This window comes from Cariama cristata, unplaced genomic scaffold (assembly GCF_000690535.1).
Source record: "Cariama cristata isolate BGI_N322 unplaced genomic scaffold, ASM69053v1 scaffold10668, whole genome shotgun sequence".
In the NCBI taxonomy this organism is placed as follows: Eukaryota; Metazoa; Chordata; class Aves; order Cariamiformes; family Cariamidae; genus Cariama; species Cariama cristata.
In genome coordinates this window covers 7431-28208 of record NW_009630664.1, presented here as the reverse complement: position 1 = coordinate 28208, position 20778 = coordinate 7431, and the positions used below count along the sequence as shown (strand labels likewise).

Sequence of the window (20778 nt, the reverse complement as noted above, 5' to 3'; positions counted from 1 at the left end):
TGGGGTTGGGGATGGTGCCCGGCTCTGTGGAGCCCAGGACAGGGAGTGCACATGGTGGGTGAATTCCCACTGTAAACTCCGTCCCTGCGGGAAGAGAAGGGTGATCTCCAGGAACGTCAGAGAGCTCCATCAGGGTGCATGGCAGGGGGCTGTTTGAAACATCGCTTGGTCCGAAACCTGCTGCAGTCAGCAGGATGGTTTCCATTGACTCTGGGCGCAGACCTCACTGGTGAATAGCGAGGACAGGAATAGCTGCCGTGCGTCTCAGGGGTGATCTCTGAGGAGGGTTTTCCATCATGCAGCCGGCATCACGTGTGCATGACTGGAAACATTAGAGCCTTCCAGGCTCCTCTGTGGCCCTCTCCCAACAGCCAGCACCTGCTGCCAAAGGGATTTACTCCAGTTGCACGGCTCACCCAATTATCTCCCATGACAGGGAAGAAAACGCGTTCAGTGATGAGAAATCATTACAAATTACAAGCTTTGTGAGTTTGGGACAAACCAAGCCCCTGAACGCTGCCTGGTTGAACGCTCTGTCTGTGTTCTGTGTGATAAATAACAGCTGACTTTTCCATCGCTAGGAAATGAATCACTGTGGAGGCAAAACCAAAAAGGAGCCTCAGTCCAGCTAGGAGACCTGAGAAGGAAGCTGTTGGAGGAGAGACGCATACTAACTCCACTGGCCTGTAGTCTGTCTTACCCTTACTAACAAATGTCAACAACTAGGTAATGTCCTTCCTCTGTTCTTTCTGACGCTAGCCCAGGACTTGGGGGTTAAGGTGCAGAAACATTAGTTTTTCCCTACTCTGTAGTACTGTGTCTCAAAGGGATGTGATCCATGTAAAATTCAGTAGCTGTTAGTGGAGCCTGGAAAATTTGAATCTCATTCCAAAACCAGACTGTAGCTGAATAAAACCAGGCAGAGAGGGTGCGGAGAAGGGCCTGGTTTAGACCCTCATGCAGTCACAAGAGATCTGAGTCGGGGCTGTGACCTGGGAATGAGGCTTGAAACTGGGAGGTAGCAGGGAGTAGTTTATCCTTCCTAAGTTTTGGTGATGAGTTCAGAAAGCACCAGGTACGTTTGTCTTTGGATTGATGGGAAGGTCTGCTCATTGCAGCTGTGAGGAATTGGGAGCATTGGAATGGGGAGGAAATATAAATATCTGAATTTTGGGAGCTTGCACGTAGCAAGATTGTGACTATGCCTTGTTTGCAGCTGTCATGGTGGTGTGGGATGTTTCCAGTCACATCGCGTTTCACCAGGTTTGGGTAAGGAGTGTGGCAATGGCCAATGCCTTGGGTTTTAACCAAGGTCAAACGAAGACCCCAGGCCCTGATGCACCTGGACTGTTGTGTCACGGAAACCTTCCTTCCTGCCCCCTGAAACACTCAAGTTACATCCTGATGCTTGAGATTCAACTCCTTAGTTCAGCTCAGATATTACCGGTTACAAAATCCGGGCAGTGCTTGGTTCAGTGCTTTCTTGCAGCAGCTGCACATTGTGTGGTGAAGTGTTTCCTTTAATTCATTGTTAAGTGACTTGCTTTTAATCCTGCGATGTGACCTCTCACTGCAGGATGCGCTTCCCAAGCATGAGTCAAGGGAGGAAGGGCTGTGCTGAGGGGAAGGCGCTTTTTGTGCTCGCATCCCAAACACAGCCTCCATCCATCCATTTCCCTAGAGCTCCAGCTTGGAGATATCCTATGAAGTACAAATAGTACAGCAGCCAGAGAAATCGTGTACGTGGTGAAGTTGCCATGAACTGACCACTAAGGTGTCGAGGAACGGTGAAAGAAAGCTTCAAGTCAGGCTAAAAATAATATAACCCCTAATCATTCGCATAACTCTGCCACACTGGCTGTGTTGTGAAGGACCATCAGGTGTGCCCCAGACGTGAGATGGTGATGTCCTATTTGTGCTTCTGCTTGCAAGTTTCGTGCCCATCCTTGGGTGAACGTGCGTATGAGATCTACTAACCTGAGGGCATAGCCTGTTATGGCTGGAATGACCAGGCTGTGGTCTTGGGAAATGTCTGAAGACTGCAGGGGAGGACAGAGAAGCTCTAGAGGAAAGTAAAGACCTGTACCTGTAGCTGAACACCCTTGCTAGCTTTTTGTTATGGGCTCAAGGGTATTTTCACAGACTGAGGTCACTCATGTGCACTGAAAGCTGCTGTCATCGTGCTGCCTGGATGGTGGGCAAATAGGAGACATGAAGAGCCATGGGCTCTTACTTTGCAGGGGCCAAAGTGCCAAGGATGTGGAGGGCTCCTAGGGAGGGCCCAGAGAAGCCCAGAGGTCTTGGAAAAGCAACTCCCTGCACAGAGGCTCAGTGAAGGGCTGCTGGTTGAGAGATGATGTGCCCTTGGGGGCTCTGCTGCTTAGCACCCAGTGTCTCAGATCCCTGGAGAGAAGGCGAATAGCAGAAGTGCTGCTGGCGGTGCATAATGCAACACAAGTGCCAGGAAGTCGATGCATTTCCCCTGTTGCTCAGCTTCCCCTCTGCCCTGACAGCCCTGTTCATTTCTCTTGCAGGGAGCAGCCAATCTTCAGCACCAGGGCCCATGTTTTCCAGATTGACCCTGCCACCAAACGGAACTGGATCCCTGCCAGCAAGCACGCTTTGACCGTCTCCTATTTCTACGATGCCACACGCAATGTGTACCGGATCATCAGCGTGGGGGGCACCAAGGTAAGGGGCGTTTGCTGACAGCATCACACAGCTTGACAGCAGGTTTTTCTCTAGCCAAAGGCTGTTCTGGTGTTGATGTTTGTTGGTCAGTTCTCAGCACGGGCACTCTAGCATCTTCACCGCAGGGAATGGAAGGTAAAGCACTGCCTCTAAACTCAAATGTATTTAGTGTTAGACATTAGGATCCATGCTGATGAAAAATGTGCCCTAGGGTCTGATGTCGTCCCTCCCTGCCCCGCTCTCTCCTCCCCCCTGCGCATGCAAAACACAAGGTTGTTCTGAGAGCCTTTATCCTGTGCTAAAACCAACCGCTGTAGATATAATGAAATGACAGACAGAGGTTGAGGGAGTCTCAGAGGGAGTCTGTTCAGTCACTTCCACAAAACGCAATTAACTCTCCCTAAACTGTTCTTGATAGGCATTTTCCTGACTTGTTCTTCAGGACCTGCAATGGCAGAGATTCGGCAATCTTCCCAGGCAATTTATTTTGTTGCTACCCTTACCAGCAGAGTGTTTCATAATAGCTAGTCCTGACTGCTGTTTAAGCCTTTTTTTTTTTCTTACTTGCCGAGAAAATGGAGAACATCAGAAAGTTGTTAAGTCCCCAGAGACACGCTATCTCTTATCTTCTTTTTCAGTAATGATGATACTGAGGCTTTTTTTTTTTCCTCTTTCAGTAGACAAGATGATTGAGATTTGTTAATGTCACGTAGCCAGACTGGAAAGACTTTTGGTCACCAAAAGCCTGAACTGTTGTTTTATAGATTAAAAGCCAGAGCTTTCGGTCCCTAGTTCCTAGAGTACACAGGGATTATAGTGATCAATCCCACACCACCACCCCAGGGCAGCAGGCTGGAGTTTTCTCTGACTCTCATTGTTGCCTCTCTCTACAGGCGATCATCAACAGCACCATTACTCCCAACATGACCTTCACAAAGACGTCCCAGAAATTTGGACAATGGGCAGACAGCAGAGCCAACACAGTGTATGGGTTGGGCTTTGCTTCAGAGCAACATCTCTCCCAGGTAATGCTGCAGGTGCTGGCAGAAACGTGATGCTAGCAGGGGGAATGTCCCTAAAACCCTGAAGGGGAGATCAACTGCTGGAGAAAAGACTGTAGGAACCTGATGTAATGCTCTTTCCCACTGTGCTGAAATCTAATGCAAGATGCAAAGATGCTAGGAAAAGCTTTAAAGTAGTATTTGCAGAGTGTTTTGAGCATCACAAATTGAATTAGGACTTTGGGCTCAATTTCTGTCACTGCTGTTTAACCCCACATCCCTGAGTGCCAGAATCATGGGCAGGGGCAGGAAGGGACTGTTCCTTGAATTTTATTGTTAGCTGAAGAGAAATTAAAAAGCATGTTGAATGAAGTTGCAAAGGGAGGAGTAACCTAGGCATCAATTCTACTTTGTTCCACATTTCAGCATAGCACTGCAGTGACTTTTCTGCTCCCCTCTAGTTTGCAGAGAAATTCCAGGAGGTGAAAGAAGCGGCTCGTTTGGCGAGGGAGAAGTCCCAGGATAAAACAGAGCTGACCAATCCTGCCCTGAATATCACATCTCACCAGGTAATGCTTGGAAAGCACGAGTAGTGCTCGCTGCAGAGTGATGACAGCCAGGGAAAACGGCCACTGTGCTCATCTCCTCTAGTAACTTCTTGCTTTCATCCTTCTTCTGTCTGAGAGCTTTCTTGCCGGACACTGAGGTTGGAGCTGCACATTTTGATGACACCTATGGCTCTGAGGTCACTCTGCTGAAACACATGAAGCAGATTAATTAATTAATGTTTAAGTGGAGCTCCTGGGAAGGTTCACACTCCTCCCTCTTTGCCAGTTAAACTATCAAAACTCTTTGATGTCTTATAAAGCCGTGCTAGAGGTGTGGGGTTTTCTTGTGGTGGTTGAGACTTTGGTTTGGTGGTTTTTGTTGCGGTGTTTTTTTTTTTTTCTTTAGAGCTGCTGGCTCTCCCTGGGCTCAGTGTGACAATGACAGGCAAGTAGCGTGCAGGAGTGCTCGTCGCCTGGTTGAAGACCATAGGAAGGAAGACACATAGCATTTCCAGCCACTTTTCTTCCTCTTCTGGGGCTGTAGGGGGTTCTTCTCCAAGTGTTTCTGATAGGTGATGGTGCTGTCCATGGGGGTCCATGGAAAGACAAAGTAATTTCTTTAGAGCTGGTGACCGAGGAGTGCTGGCCAGACTTCTGTGTCTGTCGTATTTTCACTGTGGAAGAGAAGCTGTGCTGTGAGAGTAGAAATCATCCTTCCCCCTTGGTGACTCTCCCCTAAGGTAGAACTGCATGCGTGACAGCCAGTCATTCAATTTTCTTTCCCCCAGGAGACCAAGCCAGAAAGCTTAAGCCCATCACAGATCGTTCTCGCATGTGTTGCACTTGCAATTGTTACCTTTCTCCCTGTATAGCTAAACCAACTCCAGCAGCAGTGGGATGGAGGGGAGAGGATAAGCTGTGGAGAACTCTACTCTGGTTTTTCCCATGGTGAAGCAGTTCAGTGCTGATGGTGAAGTTCCCCTCCCAAATAGTTCCCTCCAGAGGTGACTCTGCATTTCCCAGAGCTCCTGGCAGTAGGAAAGGAGCTGTAGGATGGAGGACGCTGCGTTCTCTGGGTTGAGTACAGATGGAGCAGCAGCAGAGGAGGAGGAGGGAGTGTGAACAGTACCTTGGCCTGCAGGGAAGAGAGGGGGGAGGTGGAGGCGATGGCTTTGCAGAGACTGGAAATGTCATGTGGGGTGCAAAAATGGGGAGAATCTGCCTAGCTTTTGGCTCCTTCTAACCCTAAGCCCCATCCTAATGGACTGCAAGTGAAGAAGGGAGTAGTGTAGAGCATTCATAGCAGAACCAAAGTTTTACCTAAAAGGCTCTGGTTAGTAATGATTGCCCAAGACAGATTCATGGCCAGCTGCAGCCTCTGCCTCCTAGCTCCCCTGGCCAGGAGATGGAGGCTGGGAGTAGAGATACTCCCTCTTACCCTGTTTACACCAGGCAGAACTCATCAGGTACCACAACAGGACATGTTCATCTCCCCTGTGCTGTGATGGCAATTTGGAACAGAAGGGATGAGGAGATCAGAAGGTGACGGTTAGACACAGATCAGGGAAATGGCCAAAGGCTCTGTTCATTCTTCTTACCTGACTCAGCAGCACTAAAACTGCCACAATATGAACGACGCTCACTCTTCCCATTCAGCTCAGACATGAGTATGCACAGCCGCTGCCTGCAGCGTGTTGACACAGGGACACATGCAGTGTCCCCTGCCATGTGAGCACGCAGGTCTTGTCCTGCATTTTCTGCCTTCCCCAGCCTGTACGTGCATCAGCCCATCATCCCTTCTCCCACTGCTGATCCGCAGACTCTACATTAGTAGAGCTTCAGACATGAGTTTCATCCTTGAATAATTGATTGTGTTTCTGTTTGCAAGTAAGCAGAGAGCAGATCTGTCTCCTGAAATTAAATCAGGGCTCCCTCATTTTCTGCATCTGCACTACTTTACTTAGGCTTCAGATTTTCAGAGCTGGGGAAATCCCAAGATAGCAGCTCTCTTCTGTCCTCTAGTACCTTTTAGGCCAATCTCCATCTCATTTAGCACCCCCGTCACAGAGTATGACACTGTGGATAATGTAAGCAACAAAAGAGCATGGAGCATCTTCAACTGTTATCAGTTTCAGTTGGACTCACAGGGGCTCAACGCACCAGAATGGGAAACTTCTGCCCCCTCCCTGCCTCAGTTTCCCCACCTTGTTGTAAAGGTGAGGCAGGGTTGTGTTTTGCAGGTCTTGCTTCTCAGTTGCTCTCTGGAAGGCTTCCTGAAGCTGGTGCTCAATACATCTTGTGGTCCTGTCTGACTCTATTTATAGATGTCAGCCGACTCTGAAGGCAAGTGGCTGTCCTTACCACAGGCATTTGAGGGCTACCTATGAACTCCAGCGGGCTCACCAGCCACCTGGTCTCACAGCCCCCAACTTGGAATCCCAGAGGCTCGTTGCTCAGAGTCTTTTTATAGCTCAGTTTGCGCTGTCAGCACCAAGCTTCTTCCCTGCTGTGAGAGGAGACCGTGCAGACAGGGTCTTCTGGAGGGGCTGGAGGATGTAAAGTCTGCTTTGGCTTCTGCATATTCATCTTTGCTCCACTGTCAGTTAGGATGAGATGTTTGTCTCTGCTGGCTCTGAAATACACAGGAACATGGAGCCATAGAGAAGGACGTACTTTGGTGCAGAGACTGCGAGTTTCTTCTCCCACACCTTTGCAAAATGGGTACCAGAGTCATCTGAGCAATAGCAGAGTTTCCCTCCCTTGAGCCTGAGAAACGCCATCCCAATGGCACCGGGTGTCTTAATTCAAGGTACAGAAGCTGGACTTGTGACTGAACCCAGGTGGCCTGGCAGGTCTGTGTTTAGAGTTTATTAAATCTTTCTGCTGCTCTGAGAACCAGCGAGAAAATCCTGTTAAGAATTCAGCAAAACCCTGAAACGGCCGACTTGAGCAGTTCAAGCGTTGTGCACAGCCGCGGGACTCCGGTTACAGGCTGTAACATCGCTGGCATTTGTCACGGGGAGGTTGAGGGCCAGAGAATTCGGTACCTCGAGTCGGGAGGGGGGGGAATAGCTGGTGCAGGCAAGCTGCGAGCCCACCTGCTCAGGGTGTCTGTGCACTGGGATCGCTGCCCCGGCATGGCATGGAGACAGGGAAGGGGAGGACGTGGCAGCAGGGCAGCTGCTGGAAGAACGAAGTGCTAACCTACCAATTCCAAGAGAGAGTCCTGTGTCCACATAGCTTCCGAAGCCGTGACTGGTGCTGCTGAGCCATACCTGAGGATCTTTGGCACCCCTTCTCATGTAGACAAGCACAGCACTACCTTAGAGTTAGGACTGAAAGCCAGCGTTTCGTTTCTCACAAGAGTGCAGGGACTGAGAACCAGCCCTGTGAACCGGGGCTGTGGGTGAGTTTGCAGAGACCTTATGGCCACATGGCCTGTCTTCACTGCTGTGTGATAACCACCTCTTCCTCATCCCCCAGGTACTTCCCAGCCCCATCATCAGCTCCAATGGGCCAGGAGAAGATAAACTATTCCGGAGCCAAAGTGCCGATGTTGAGATAACAACAGAGAAGGAGCGGCTGAAGAAAATGCTTTCAGAAGGGTGAGGCTGCCACAAGTGCTCTCTGCTCCTGGCTCTTAAACTGTCTACTCTGGCAGGATTTGGTGCATGTGCCTGTCATCCCAAATGCTACTTCTTTAGGTAGCTGAGTAATGCCCCGCATCCGCTGCTGCTCAAACCTTCCGCTGTACAAATTTCCCTTCTTCCCCAGTAGAAAATTATTCCAGCTTGGTGGTGAAATCTGCAGTTCAGGTAGTGTGGGAAGGAGAATGCTTTGTGCCTGCAGCAGGGAGGAGTTGATGCCAGTTATCTACAGATCAGTAGTTTGTGATACCAGAAGATGTTCACACTTTTCCAGCTGGCCCAGGGCTGTATTTGTGTTAATTCCCCTGATGATTCCAGCAAAGCCCCCCCGCTGCTTCCCCTCTTTGTCTGTTCAAAAGACTCTGGGCTGGGTTCTGCCCTGTGGCTCATGTTGAGCTCCCAGCTGAACACTTGGAATATCTTTAAGTCAAGAGCAAGTCTCCTTTGCTACCTTCTCCTGAGTCTGGAGTGGTAGGGTTTTATTCAAAGCAAACTCGAATCTAACAAGTATTTAAAAAATGGATTCACAGTCCCACATTGCAAAGCTCCTTTATAGTAGCTGTATCTCCCCCACCCCATTCATCTTGCAGTGTGGTTTCTGCAGACATGCAAACGCACATGGCCTCAAAGTTAAATATTACCCAGGGATAAAAGAAAGAGATGCAGATCCGGGGCTGGAAGAAGCATTTAAATTGGGGAAGGGATATGAAAACCGCATAGAAAACTGTGGAGGAGCAAGGAGCTGCCCAGCACTTCCAAGAGCATTGTTTTGACACGTTAGCACTGTGGGGGAAGAAACCTTCATGCTGAGACTCTCTTATGCTCTCCTGAACACTTCCCCTCTTCTCTCGCACAGTTCGGTGAGTGAGGTCCAGTGGGAGGCTGAATTCTTCAGCCTCCAGGACAACAACAACAAGCTTGTGGCTGCTCTCCATGAAGCCAATGCCAATGTGGACCAGTGGAAGAAGCAGCTGGCTGCTTATCAGGAGGAGACAGAAACGCTGCGGCAGCGGGTGAGCACAGGAGGGCCCTTGCAGAGCGGGTCAGAGGAAGCCCCCTCCCAGAGCCAGATGGTGCCCTTGACCCCATTCTCCCATCAGTTTCCATGGGTGTCAGCAGGAGGTGGGATGGAAATCCAGGATGCTGCGTGAGCCTGGCAGGGAAAACATGTCAAGGAATAAGGCCATGTAACTGGGGGCCTCTCACAAGAGCTCCTATTTTCGGCAGAGCAAGTTGGGGGTGTGCTGAGTCCCCATGGATAAAGGGAGGGAACCAGAGCACAAAGTCAAAGAGTACCAGCTTCCCTTCAGACTTTCTGGGGGTAGTTCCCAGCTGCCAGCAATACTGAGTAAGGTCTGTGCCCCCCCTGAGCTGGGCATCAGGGCGATCTTCTGGCTGCTGACAGGAAGGATGAAGATTGCTCTGTCTGATATAATTAGCTTGAATCCAGGCTGCAAGATCATGAAACCCGGGTGACATAGTACAAACAAGCCCTTGTTCGGTTGGAATAATAGGATCTTTTGACCTGCATAATGTCAGAGGGGTCACAGATCAACTGAGGAGGCCTCTGTGCATCTGGGCAGAGGAGTGACAAGTCACATGGTTGGGTTTGTTGGGAGGGAAGAACTGCGGAGTACTTGGGAAAAGGTTTTAGAACAGTTGGGGTTTGGCTGGGAAAGGACTCTGGAGCCCTGGAGAAGAAGGCATAAAACCATTTCACTTTGAGATAGCTCATTCAAAAGACAGCAGGGATTTGTAGCAATTAACAGCTGTTTCCACTCGATGGCTGTTGTGTGGCCAGTCTGTGCAGTACACAGCCATCCCCCAGGATTCGCTCTGCCCGTTGCTAATTCTCAGTGCCGGAGTCAGACAGTAAAAGAGCTGCACGGAACAAATTTTCTCCTCTGCAGCAGGAGCCTGCCCTAGGTATAGCAGAGATCTGGGTTGTGCGTACATATATGTGGGGGTTTGGGGCTGGCTGGATTGGGCTGCCTTTTCCCTGCCATTGCTCTGTGCATACTCAGCTGTTTTGTGGCTGTTGTCACAGCCGGGAGCTAGGAGCGAGGATTTGGTGAGCCTTGGGTGAAGGGCAACAACTGGGGACGTTGCAGAATCACAGAAGAAACTGTAACTCGGTGAAACATCTACATTATTGTCCCTAAACCGGAGCATTTTGGGACCAGAACTGGTTGATTCTGGCCGTGACCCTGTGAGCCTGACAGCTCACAACCACTGTTTGCATGGACCCAGCCGCTGTTGCCCTGCTCCCCCTGCTCATGGGAAAGCATCGCACCAGGGTCCGAGCCCTGTGTGTGGGAGGGTGCTCATCGCTGGAGCTGCACTTGTAGAGCTCAGTACAGGCCCTGTGAGAGCTTGCGCCCCAGCAATAGCTACTGCAGAGCTTCTGGTGAGCTTTTAAAAATGAATCCTTTTCATGAATAATCTAAGCGACTGGGCTGAATTTTTCAGGAATGGGGAGTACACTTGGGTGTACCCTTCCTCCCAGCTCTGCTGTGGTTGAACTGCAGTAACTCCCCTGCCCTTGGCAATCTCTGCCCAGGGATGTAGATGGAGCTGGATCTAGCCATCACTTTGGGTTGTAGGCTCACGTGCTTGGTGTCAGACAGTTGAGCTCTGCTGGAAGTGCAAAACTGCAGGAGAAAGCAGAGATACAGGCTCTAGACTGAGTTTCGCCGCAGGGTGTTTCTGTGCTTGATTTAGGCAGAGCAGAAGGAGAGAATTATTTCCTAACAGCCCCAGGGTGGGACCCACTACCCTGTTGTAAGCCCACTTGGGTTTGCAAGGAAGCCAAAACATGACAGAGAATGACTGTGGGTGATAAGGTGTCAGGACGTTCCTGTATCTCTGAGCGTGCTTTCCCCGTGCTTGCTTCCATGTAGGTAGCAGAACTGGAATTGCAGGGGGCTCACGATTCCTCCAGTGAGAACAACAAGGAAGAGCTGAGCCAAACCCTGGAGGAGCTGGAACTACTGATCAAGGCTAAAGACGAGGTAATACCCCACAAATCAGAGCAAAACCTGAAGCTGGGTGGCTTGTCAATCACCAACACGTTGTCTGTCATTACAGCTTGTATGAGATCAGAGGGCCCCTCGTGCTGTTGCACATGCTGCCTATGCAAGCCAGGAGCCTCTGTAAGCCAGCGCAGCCCCCTCAGTGGTCTCCCTCCCCAGAGAGGCAAAGCTGAGTAAGAATAAAGTGCTGGGAGTTTCCCGTGCAAATAGCCTTGAGTGGAGAGTCTCAGATGCTGCACAAACGGCAGGGCTCCGTCTCACCCCTTCCCCTCTCAGCCATCTGCAGCTGCATTAAGCCTCTAGTGTAGTAATTGCTTCTTGCTTTCACTGCATTTAAATGAATGATTTAAAGCAGAGTTTTAATTACAGAGGCTGTGAAGGAGGGGAGATGTGGAGAGAGTTTCTTCGATTTACACATCTGCAGGCTGTCTGGTGGCTGTGCTTCAGCAGGGTGGATGGATGGAGCCTTAGGGCTAGAGCCACAAAGCGAGGATTGAAGAGGGGAGGTGTTTTGGGGTTCCTGATCCTTAGTGAGAAGAGACCTCTTCCCCCTTCCCCGGGCCTGCTCAGGCTAGAGGAAGAATGCTGGGGCAAAGGTGTACAGAGGCTTTCACCCAACAGCTGAGCGGAGACCCTGGCCCCAAGAGCCTGGGATCTGATCTTGAGCAAGGGTGCAGAGACCACTGAACCTTGCTGGCACTCAGCCAGTCATCTTGATTCGAGACTAAGGGCTTAGAGGGTGGCAGCAGGTGCAGCAGAAGTAGAAGGTTAGAAAGGGAGGTCTGAAAAGTTGGAGCTGAGTGTGGTTATGCCATCCCTGGAGCGAGGGAAAGGGCCTTGGTTGGGGTATGTGGTGGGAGCTGGCCCCACTGGGACGGGGGTGGCTCTGATGTGATGCTCTTCCTCCTTGCGTTTTAGGAGATTCAGATGCTAAAGAGCCAGAAGTGTGGCCGATGGGAAGCAGAGGGCGAGCGTGAGGAGACGCTGCAGAAGCTGCAGGTAAGGATGGCAGATCTGGGACACCTCTGCACTCATAATAGAGGGATCCGTCCCCATTTCATCTTTGAGTCAAAGAGTGAATGCTGTAGAGCTGCCACGCCTATCTCTGCCTCTGGATGATGGGAACGGGTCCTTGTCCATGTCTCTGCCTTCTTCCACCCTCCCTGTATCCCTCAGAGATTTGACGTGGGGCACAATCAGCAGGCAATAGCAAACCTGGCTTTCACATACTCTCCTCTAGCTCTTGCAGTAGCCCCTGCCATGGGACTGGAGCAGAACCCGTGATGTCCTGTGACCCTCCGTCTCTCTGAGGTCCTGCTTAGCTTGCTGGATGGACAGGGATGGCTGGGGAGCAGAGCTCTAACTCAGTCTGGCTGGCAGGAGGGATGCAAGCTGCTCTGCACCTCAGGGCAAGGACACAGATGGAAGCACGATCTGTTGTGCTGTCTCTGGGGGCACTGCCTGCCTGTGTTTACCTCCGAGCTACTGAACAAGGGGGTCTGCTGGAGGGCTGAGCCCCATACACGGGCACTGGTTTTCGTGGCAGAATAACATCACCAACTATCAAATGCCATCAGGCCTGGGGTTGACAGGCTTGTGAGGAGATCTGCATTTACGCAGCTTTGCAAACTGTAGGGAACACGTGCTCACACATACGTGCGTGCCAGAGCGCTGTCTCTCAAGATAGCGAGATCCCTCAGTGAAAGGACTGATGGAGACCTGGGCTGGCTGGGTGGGGGTAGCCTGGCACTGGGGCGCTTTATGTTTTGCAGAGATAAGGGTGGTGGTCTGGGAGCACTGTGTATCGGTGCTGGAGCAGCCGCCTCACTGCACTTGTGTCCTTCGGCAGGAGCTGGAGGCACGCAACGCAGAGCTGGAGCGACGCCTTCACCTGGCTGAGCAGACGCTGGCGGAGACCCTAGCCGAGAGGGAGAAGATCCAGAATGAGGTCACCAAGGTGGCAGAGATAATGGATGTGAAGATATTTGAGCTCAGTGAGATCCGGCAGGGACTAGCCAAGCTGGTAGAAAACAACTGAGCAGCAGCACGCTCAGAGGAGATGCCTCGGGAGGAGGGGAGCCTGCGCTGGGACTGGTCACTGACAGCAATCACAGTCACAGAACAGCCCTGAGGTCCGTTCGGGCAGGATACGCCAACATACCAGCAGCTGCCTGGACAGTGTGGAGACCAGCCGCAGCCACTTACTGCCCGCTGAACACCCAGACAGAGGGCAGAGAGGACCTGAGCTCCTGAATCCTCTGCAGGGAGCATCTACAAGTCACAGCCAGACCTCTCTGGACCCTGCCATGGCTGTGGCATGGTCCAGAGACAGCAGCTGTCCCCGTGCTGCCTTCCCCGCTTCCCTGCTGCCCCACTGTGTCTCCAAAGTTTTTACAGTTTTCTAGGGGAAGGGGCTGAGCAACCTTCACGTTTTTTCAGTAGTTTTTTAGGAAACCACTTGCCTTTTGCAAATAAGCTGCCTGTTTCCCCACCTAGGGAGGGAGGAGAAGAAGTTCTAGCACACCCCGAGGACAACAGTTGCTCCTTTTCCTCTTCCCCCTAACTACACTGGGTCTTTCTAACAGGATCCAGTAACATTGGTCGCTGTCAGGAGCTTCCAGAGGTAGCAGTGTCCCCACTGCAGCGAAGGGTGCTTGCCTGACCGTGTGTCCTTTCCACTGTTCAGTCACATCCTCCACAGGAAAAAGAACTGCAGGTTTTAAAGCTCTTATTATTTTAACACAGTGGGATTTAATGACTTGTTAAAACTTTAAGCTGAGAAGAGTAGAAGCTTGGTTGGGAAAGGGGCATTTGAGAAATGGGACATCCCCGAGGGGATGGCCAACAAACTGCTAGATTGGCATCTCTCCCGGCCTCTAAGGGCTGCAGTTAATTGAAATTAAATGGAGCAAGTCGCAGTTGCTCTTGGTTTCTTTTTTTCTGTTTTATTGGGAAACAGTCCACAGAGATGTCCTGCTCCGTGTCAGCCGAGCAGTATTCCTTGTGAAGGGTACGGGTCCCAGCTTGCCATGCTCGGCCAGATTAAACGAGAACAGGAGGCGTTTGGAGCATGCTGGGACCAGTGCCCTGCGGGGCCTGTGGGAAGTTTGTGAGTTACCGTAGATGTTGTCTAGTAATAGGAATTGAGCCAAGGGCTGAGGGAGGCACCACAGAAACCTGGAAAGTTGTGTCTGCCCCCCACGGCACCCGCTGCGCCCCCGTAGTTACCTAGGAGCATGCTTAGCCCTGTGCTGAATGACGAAGCAGTGTCTGTGTAGAAGTAGTTAGTAACCTTACAGGAGTGTTGATGGATTTGGATTTTGGTGTTGGGTTTGGGTTTGTTTTTTTTTTTTTGCCCTCTTTGTCTCTGTAAGTTAAGCAAAGGCAGGAGTAATCCTGGGAATGTTTCACAGGTCTGCAGGCATGCCGGTACTTAGCAAGCACTGGCTGCCAAGTACTGCCCGCTCCGCACCCGGCCGAACCTTGGCAGACCTGTGGAAAGGCGACGTGGCTCCTCAGTGCCTGCCTCTCCTTTCACTCGCCTGGTTGACCACGAGAGGAACCCACAGCTTCCACGCACTGCCTGCAAGTCAGGGCAGGATTTAGGTCTGGCACCTTGGGAATCTGCTGGAGTGGAGAACTGCTGGTGACTCTATGCTGGATTGTGTTTAGGCAAAGCCCTTCCCTTTCCCAGGGGTGATGAGGAAACATCGAGATTTCCAGACCTGCATAGCCAGGGAAGGGCTTTTCTGTTTTGGGGTTGGGTTTTTTTGTTGTTGTTGTTGGGTTTTACTTTATTTTTTTTTTTTTTTTGCATGAAGTGTTCTCACAACTGTATGGGGCTGGAGCTACTGTAGTAATATTTGTTTCAGGGTATTTAAGAAGTGAAGGAAGTAACTGGGTGGCAAAAATTTCTAGGGACTTGTTTACCACCCCATGCCAGTGTTCATATTTTATTCCTACAGGAGCAGCCTTCTTTTGAAATAGAGATCCGCTCCAAGAAAGATGTGTTTGGTTTGCATCTCCGTCACTGTAATATGGGAGGAGGAGGAGGGTGGGATTTGGGAATATGAGAGAAAGTAAGTTGTGCAAAAGTTCCTTATGTTCTCTACTACTACCTTCTCACACTTCTCTTTTGTGGCTGGGACCCACAGGTTAGAGCTGGGTATGGATTCTTAAATTCCGGTGGTGACCATTTCATAGCTCGGTGTCTTGGCCAGTGCCGGTGGTGTATTGCTCCTTGCTGGGGGCTGACCAGACCTGTGTGTGTCACGCCGGTGTGAGTCATCTCTCCCGAGCGAGGCCACGCTCGGACCATTCCCAAGAAGTGAGAGGGAGGACCCAAGTCAAGCTGCTGCACATCCCAGCAGGACTCCCTTGGAGTGGGGGAAGAGGCAGATGCAAGCTGCAGCGTGGTGCTCAGCTGAGACAGCAGCTCCGACAGCTTCGGGGAGTCGCTCTGCCCAGGACCTGCTCTGACCTGTGTCGGGCAGCAGTACGGGGTGAGACCCAGCTCTTACGCTGTTTAAGCCTCTTCTTGTCCCTTACGCATTTTATATCCCCAAAGCACAACCTAGCACCGCTGGAGGACTCCACCTAGACCTACAGCAAAGGCAGCTGACTCATGGTTGAGCGCAGGAAGGTCTGCAAGTCATGCAGAAGACAGAAACACGAGGAATACGCAGCTAATCTTCCACTGCCATCCTGCAGGAAGCTCTCCTTGTTTCATGCGGTGTTCAGCCTCTTTATGCCAGGCTGAGAGTCAGCTGGGGCCAGACTCTGTTTAAAAAACGCCATGAAAAAACCCCCAATGCTGTGAAAAAGCACAAGTTCTAGGCTGCTGCTTATCCTCATGTCCCGTATGAAGCCAAAGCCCGGGTGTGACTGCACACGAGATGCCTGTGGAAGCGGCCCTAGCCCCCCAGGTCTCTCATTGTTATAGTGTGTAAAATCAGTGGTGAGAGGGCTGCTGAGCTCAAACTGCGGATAGGGGGTCTGGGTACCAACGCAGCGGGGGTGCTGTGCACTGGTCATGTGGGCATCCTGAACCAGTGCATCCTCTCGAGACGCAGCAGCCCAGTGTATGATGCCCTGAGGAGATGTAACCCCCTGGAAGTGGTGTTTCTGTCTAGTGGGAGAAGTATTACACCCAGTCGTATTGTGAAGTGCAAATTCCTCCCCTCGGCTCTTGTGAAATCAACAGGAACAAAGATAGCCCATTCGCTCAACTTTCTGAGCAGCCTGTTCATTGCAAACAAATGGTGCTGTCAGCTTCTGGAAAGTGCCGTTGGAGCTGCCCTGTTAGATGCTAGATGCTGTTTCCCTGCACACGGTGTACCGTGAGGCCGGCGGTACTTTGCCTGCGTTTGCTGTGCGTGGCTCTGTCGGCTAGTCGCAGTCCTGGCTGTGCTCCTTTGCTCTCCCGTTGTCAGGAACAGAGGCCATTTGCCGTTACACTCTTCCCCACGGGTGCTAGTTGCAATTCTTTTCCTTGCCAGAATAATCTGAATAGGGCCTTTTTGATGAGATCTGTCCTGTGCTCGGCATTTGTTATAAGTCTTTTATTGAGGCGTCGGCGGGCAGCGTGATGGATGGTTCTGGAAGGCACTTTCCGTTGCAGTCTTCCCCTCTTCTAAACTAATGAAAACCCATTCATCACCGGCCGTTTCCACAAACGCCCTAAATCTGTGGTCAGCAATGAGACAACCCTACTGTAGCTGGTATAGCGGCAAAGCACTAATTCCATCTGCTCCGCTCTAGTGAGCATTTAAAAAGGACTTCAGTTGTGTTTCAGAACAGCAGCACTTTAACGCATCCCCACCATGTGCTTTCCAACACTCACTCCTTCCCAGTTTATGCTTCTCTTGCTTCAAAAGGGGAAAATGTTACGTTACAAAAGCCAGCGCTGAATGGCACGGCTGCGGTTTTATGTTTGCTTCTGTCTCACAATAACAATTACTGTCAGCAACTAAATAACAGCGGTCGCTTTGCTGGAGGAGAAATGCTACTGATTGCAGGTACCTTGAGAGACTTAATTCTTTTGGCAAATTAGGGTCTTAATTATTCATAGAAAACCTAGACGGAACATTAATAAAGGGAACATGGAGAAAATGGTTCACATATGAGATCAGGATGAACAAATAAAAAAATTTTGCAGCCTTCCCCTCTTCGCACGACGTTCTGATCAGCAGCGAGGTGTGATTCTCTGCTCTGAATCCAGACCCGAGACGAGGTCCTTCTGACCAGCTCAGCAAGGGGAAATGAAGCTTTGCTGTTACAGGATGTGCCAATAATAGAATAGAGCCGCAGAAAAAGGATGTGTCTAATGCAAACACCATCTGACAGATGCCAATAGAGGCCTCCCAGCCTGAACCGGAATGCAAATCCAGTCCAGACCTAGAGCTGGTCTGGCAGTCGGGGTGGCAAGACCACCACCAGCTCTGCCAGCGGCTCCCTCTGCAAACTCCCTCCCCTCTCCGGGCTTTGCTTCCTCCTCCTCCTCCTCCTCCACAAAGTAGATAATTGCCATCCCTGAAGGACTGTTGGACTTAAATTACTGGCATCTACGAGGTGCCTGGAGAGCCAAGAGAAGAAGAGGTTAGCGCAGGCCAGGCTGGTTAATACCCTAAGTCCGTTGAGTCATTTTAAACAAGGTAAAAATCCTTCTCTTCCCTGGCAGAGCCCCCTGGTAATGCACGTTGTGGTGTTAGGCAGCCTCGCATCAGTGTTACTTAACGGATTGTCTTTGATACCTGTGTTTTTGTGAGAACACACTGAAGCAAGTTCTTGTTAGAGGGAAGGCAACTAGGCACTTTGTTTTAAATCGCCAAAGGATCAAACTTGGGGGCGAATTTGTAATTAAATAGCACCATTAATGAAAAAGAGGTGACCTAACCCTTTTGAGCTCTTGCATCTGGGCGGCAGAGATCAGCTGCTCTGTTACTCAGAGGATAGGTTATTTTTAGTTCAGAAATGGTCTGTTTACACTTGACAGCACAGGCAAGCGTACTCCGCGTGTAACACCTCCCCGCACACGCTGGAAGACAATTTCTGTGTGCGCCAGAGAAGGCAATTAAATGTGTGTTTTGGAAAATGTCCATGAACACATAATAAAGCCCCCAAAATCCAGCGAGGTTCACAGTTCCCTTTCCCGGAGTAATTTATAATTATTATCGTTGTTAGATTGTGGTGTGTAAAGGCAGTTTCTGCTCCGAGGGAAAAGAACATGAGCTACAGCAGTAATGATCTCCGCACCAGGCTCTGCCTCCTCCGTCAGCTTCCCTCCACCCTACCAAAAAAGCAGCAGCTGGAATAATGCTGGAAATGAGACACTTGTGGTAAGAGCGAGCAGCACTCCAGACTCAAGAGATGTGGCAGCTCCAGCAACAGGTAATCCAAAGGAGCAACACTTGCGCTCCAGTCAGCTCACAGCTAAAGCACCGTTCGCATCCACTCGGCTCCCCGGGGCTCTGCTGAGCGCAAGCCTGGGAAGTGAGAATCAAAGGTCCCAAATTCCATTTCATCGGATGCTGCTCCAGCTGCAGCTGTAGGAAGTTGCCAGGTGGAAAGGGGCAGGAGGTCGATGTTACCTCTGTCCCCGTGGCATCACCTCTGTCCCCACGGCGTGCAGGGAAGGGTTCTGCAGTCTGCAGCGCCAGCCGGTCCAGGCCATAACGTCCCCTTTGTAGTTCACTGGGACTTGCATAGGCTGCCACAAATGTGAACGATCACCCCCTTTCTCACGTACCCCATCCTGCAGTCTGCACGTGTGTGACACCATGTGCTCCGGGGAGAACAGGGCAGCCTCTCTCAGCACTAGCTCCTCACCCTGTTCTAGCTTATTTTTCCCAAGGGCTAGCAGAACAACAAAGTGAGAGAGGCTGCTGATGCAGTCTCTGCCTTCTGCTTCCACCAATGCTGGGCTAACAGGGTTTGAAATCTCAGCAGGCAACAGACAGAAAACATTTCACTCTAGCCTTACTGGCTGGCGATATTAATGTCCAGACCTTGTTACGGGTAGGTGAAAACAGTGTCTGAGCCTAGAGACTGGGGGCATGAGTGCCACCTCTCCTGTGGGCTCAACGTGGGAGCAGCACAGCTTGTGATGTTTGGGCTTGGGAATTCAAGAATGATGCTGGGAAGTGCCGAGCAGAGATAAAGGGATGGGGATGAGCCACTGCAACAGGCTAACGGTCTGCTCACACCTTCTCTTTACAAGGCTGGAGCAGAGTCTTCTGCTCCTTGACAACTGCTCTCCCTCCCAGAGGTGACAGGAATCCAAAGCAAGTCATGCAGGGTTGTGTTCACAGGAGACAGAGCTGCTGCAGGGAGTGCGAGACGGGTATGAATTAAACAGAGTCAGCAGGGAGCTTTTCTTAGCAGAGAAGACAAAAAATTCCAGGTATTCCTTCCCTCAGTCCCATTTTTCGAGTCCTGATGCTGGCAGGGAGGAACTAGGGGAGTGAGTTAGTGTCGAGCATGTCATACCTAGAGTGAAGACACGTGTCCAGGCAGCTGCAGTCAAGCCCTGAATGAGGGAGTGCCATGGAGAAAAGGAGTTTAATCGGCAAAAGCTGGCAGGGAAGAGCTCTAAGGTCCGGCAGGGAAGGTGAAGGTTCAACAAAGAAACTGCAGGGAGGTGGGAGGAGAGCCCTGGGACGGAGAAGGAGCTGTAACTACGATGGAACATTGCAGGGTTTGGGATCAGTCCTGCCCTGCAAGTAAAGGGAAGATGCTGAGGCTCGGAGCGCTGACCCGGGAGGATCCTGCCGGCAGCAGCACCCACTTAGGGCCTGACCACTGCATGGGCAAGGCCTGGGGACAGGCAGCCCTGTGCCCCCGCTGCCTCCCTGCTTTCTCAAGCCAAACCTTTAACATCCCGCTGCCCAGCCAAGAAGCCCTGTGCCGTACCTCCCTCTGAACAAGGACCAGAGCCAGCAGTGGGGGTGTCCAGAGCACACCAAGTGCCACCTGCCAGCTCACTGGGCGGCGGGCCTCCCCCCCCAGGGCTGGACGCAAGCTGCCCTGGGAGAAGGGCTTGGAGGAGAAAAGGCCATTCCTGGTAGAAAAGCTTGTTAAGCAGCTTTTTAAGGCTTTCAGAACAGCTGAGTTTGTGTTTGTAAAGAGCATCTAAAGGTAAAGCAGCAGCTGACACAGCGTAGGCTGGACCAGTGAGATTTCGGACAGCGCGCAGAACCCACATGGATGTACGGCCGTGTAACACGCACGTGTGTGTGTGTGTGTGTGCAGCGAGTGCAGCCCCTGCCAGGGGAGAGCTGAAAACGGCTGCACCTGCAGCAGCAAAGCTGGAACATGAGCTCCAATGCAGCACTGCTGTCTCAGCAGAGAGAAATCAAAAGCCCAGCCCAAAGGTTACCCCAGACTCTTTAATTGCAGCTGTCTGTTCTTCACCGTAGAGATCCAGAGCTTTCCTGTCTGATGCAGCATCCATCTACGAAGGGGGTGCCAGCTCCCGAAGGTGACTGCCGTGTTAGCAAACCTGTCTCCACTTTCCACACATCCTTGTTCAGCAGAAGTGCCAGAGAGGAGGATTTATCAAATACTCTGTATCTCACCTGGGAGGATCCAAGCCTCTGTCTTTCTCCCTGGGAAGCACTCCTGAGAGATGTTTGTTCCTCCGTAAGAGGGGCAGAGATGGGGGGAAATGCTGCGGGAACAGACAAATATTTCCTTAAACACACACAAAACAGCCAGTCTTGGCACGTACCTACAAGACCCATCAGCGTAAAGGCCAGACAGAATTGCCCAGCGTGGGGGGAGGCGGAGGAGCATGTGCTTGCCGAGCCCCTCGGAGCAGCAGGGCCGGGTGCTGGGTTTCACACCCAAACGAGCCAGCAGG

The 20778-nt window shown here is 51.2% G+C and overlaps 1 protein-coding gene across 3 annotated transcripts; it reads left to right on the top strand.

Annotated features, from left to right (window-relative positions):
• The first annotated feature begins 712 nt into the window (after positions 1–712).
• HOMER3 (homer homolog 3 (Drosophila)) lies at positions 713–13831 on the top strand. 3 transcript variants are annotated; one of them, XM_009705637.1, is made up of 9 exons: positions 713–726; positions 2535–2691; positions 3585–3716; positions 4154–4261; positions 7724–7845; positions 8744–8900; positions 10788–10898; positions 11838–11918; positions 12769–13831. In XM_009705637.1, exons 1-9 carry the CDS (start codon positions 713–715, stop codon positions 12955–12957), a joined length of 1071 nt encoding a protein of 356 aa, XP_009703939.1. In that variant the 3' UTR covers positions 12958–13831. The 3 variants fall into 3 exon arrangements, with proteins under 3 accessions (XP_009703939.1, XP_009703940.1, XP_009703941.1); XM_009705638.1 differs by having other exon boundaries at positions 12778–13577; XM_009705639.1 differs by lacking the exon at positions 4154–4261 and having other exon boundaries at positions 12769–13577.
• The last annotated feature ends 6947 nt before the right edge of the window (positions 13832–20778 follow it).

Coding starts and splice junctions, on each gene's coding strand:
- HOMER3 (XM_009705637.1), top strand. Junction 3,717..4,153: donor CAGAGCAACATCTCTCCCAG/GTAATGCTGCAG, acceptor GCTCCCCTCTAG/TTTGCAGAGAAATTCCAGGA. Junction 10,899..11,837: donor TGATCAAGGCTAAAGACGAG/GTAATACCCCAC, acceptor CTTGCGTTTTAG/GAGATTCAGATGCTAAAGAG.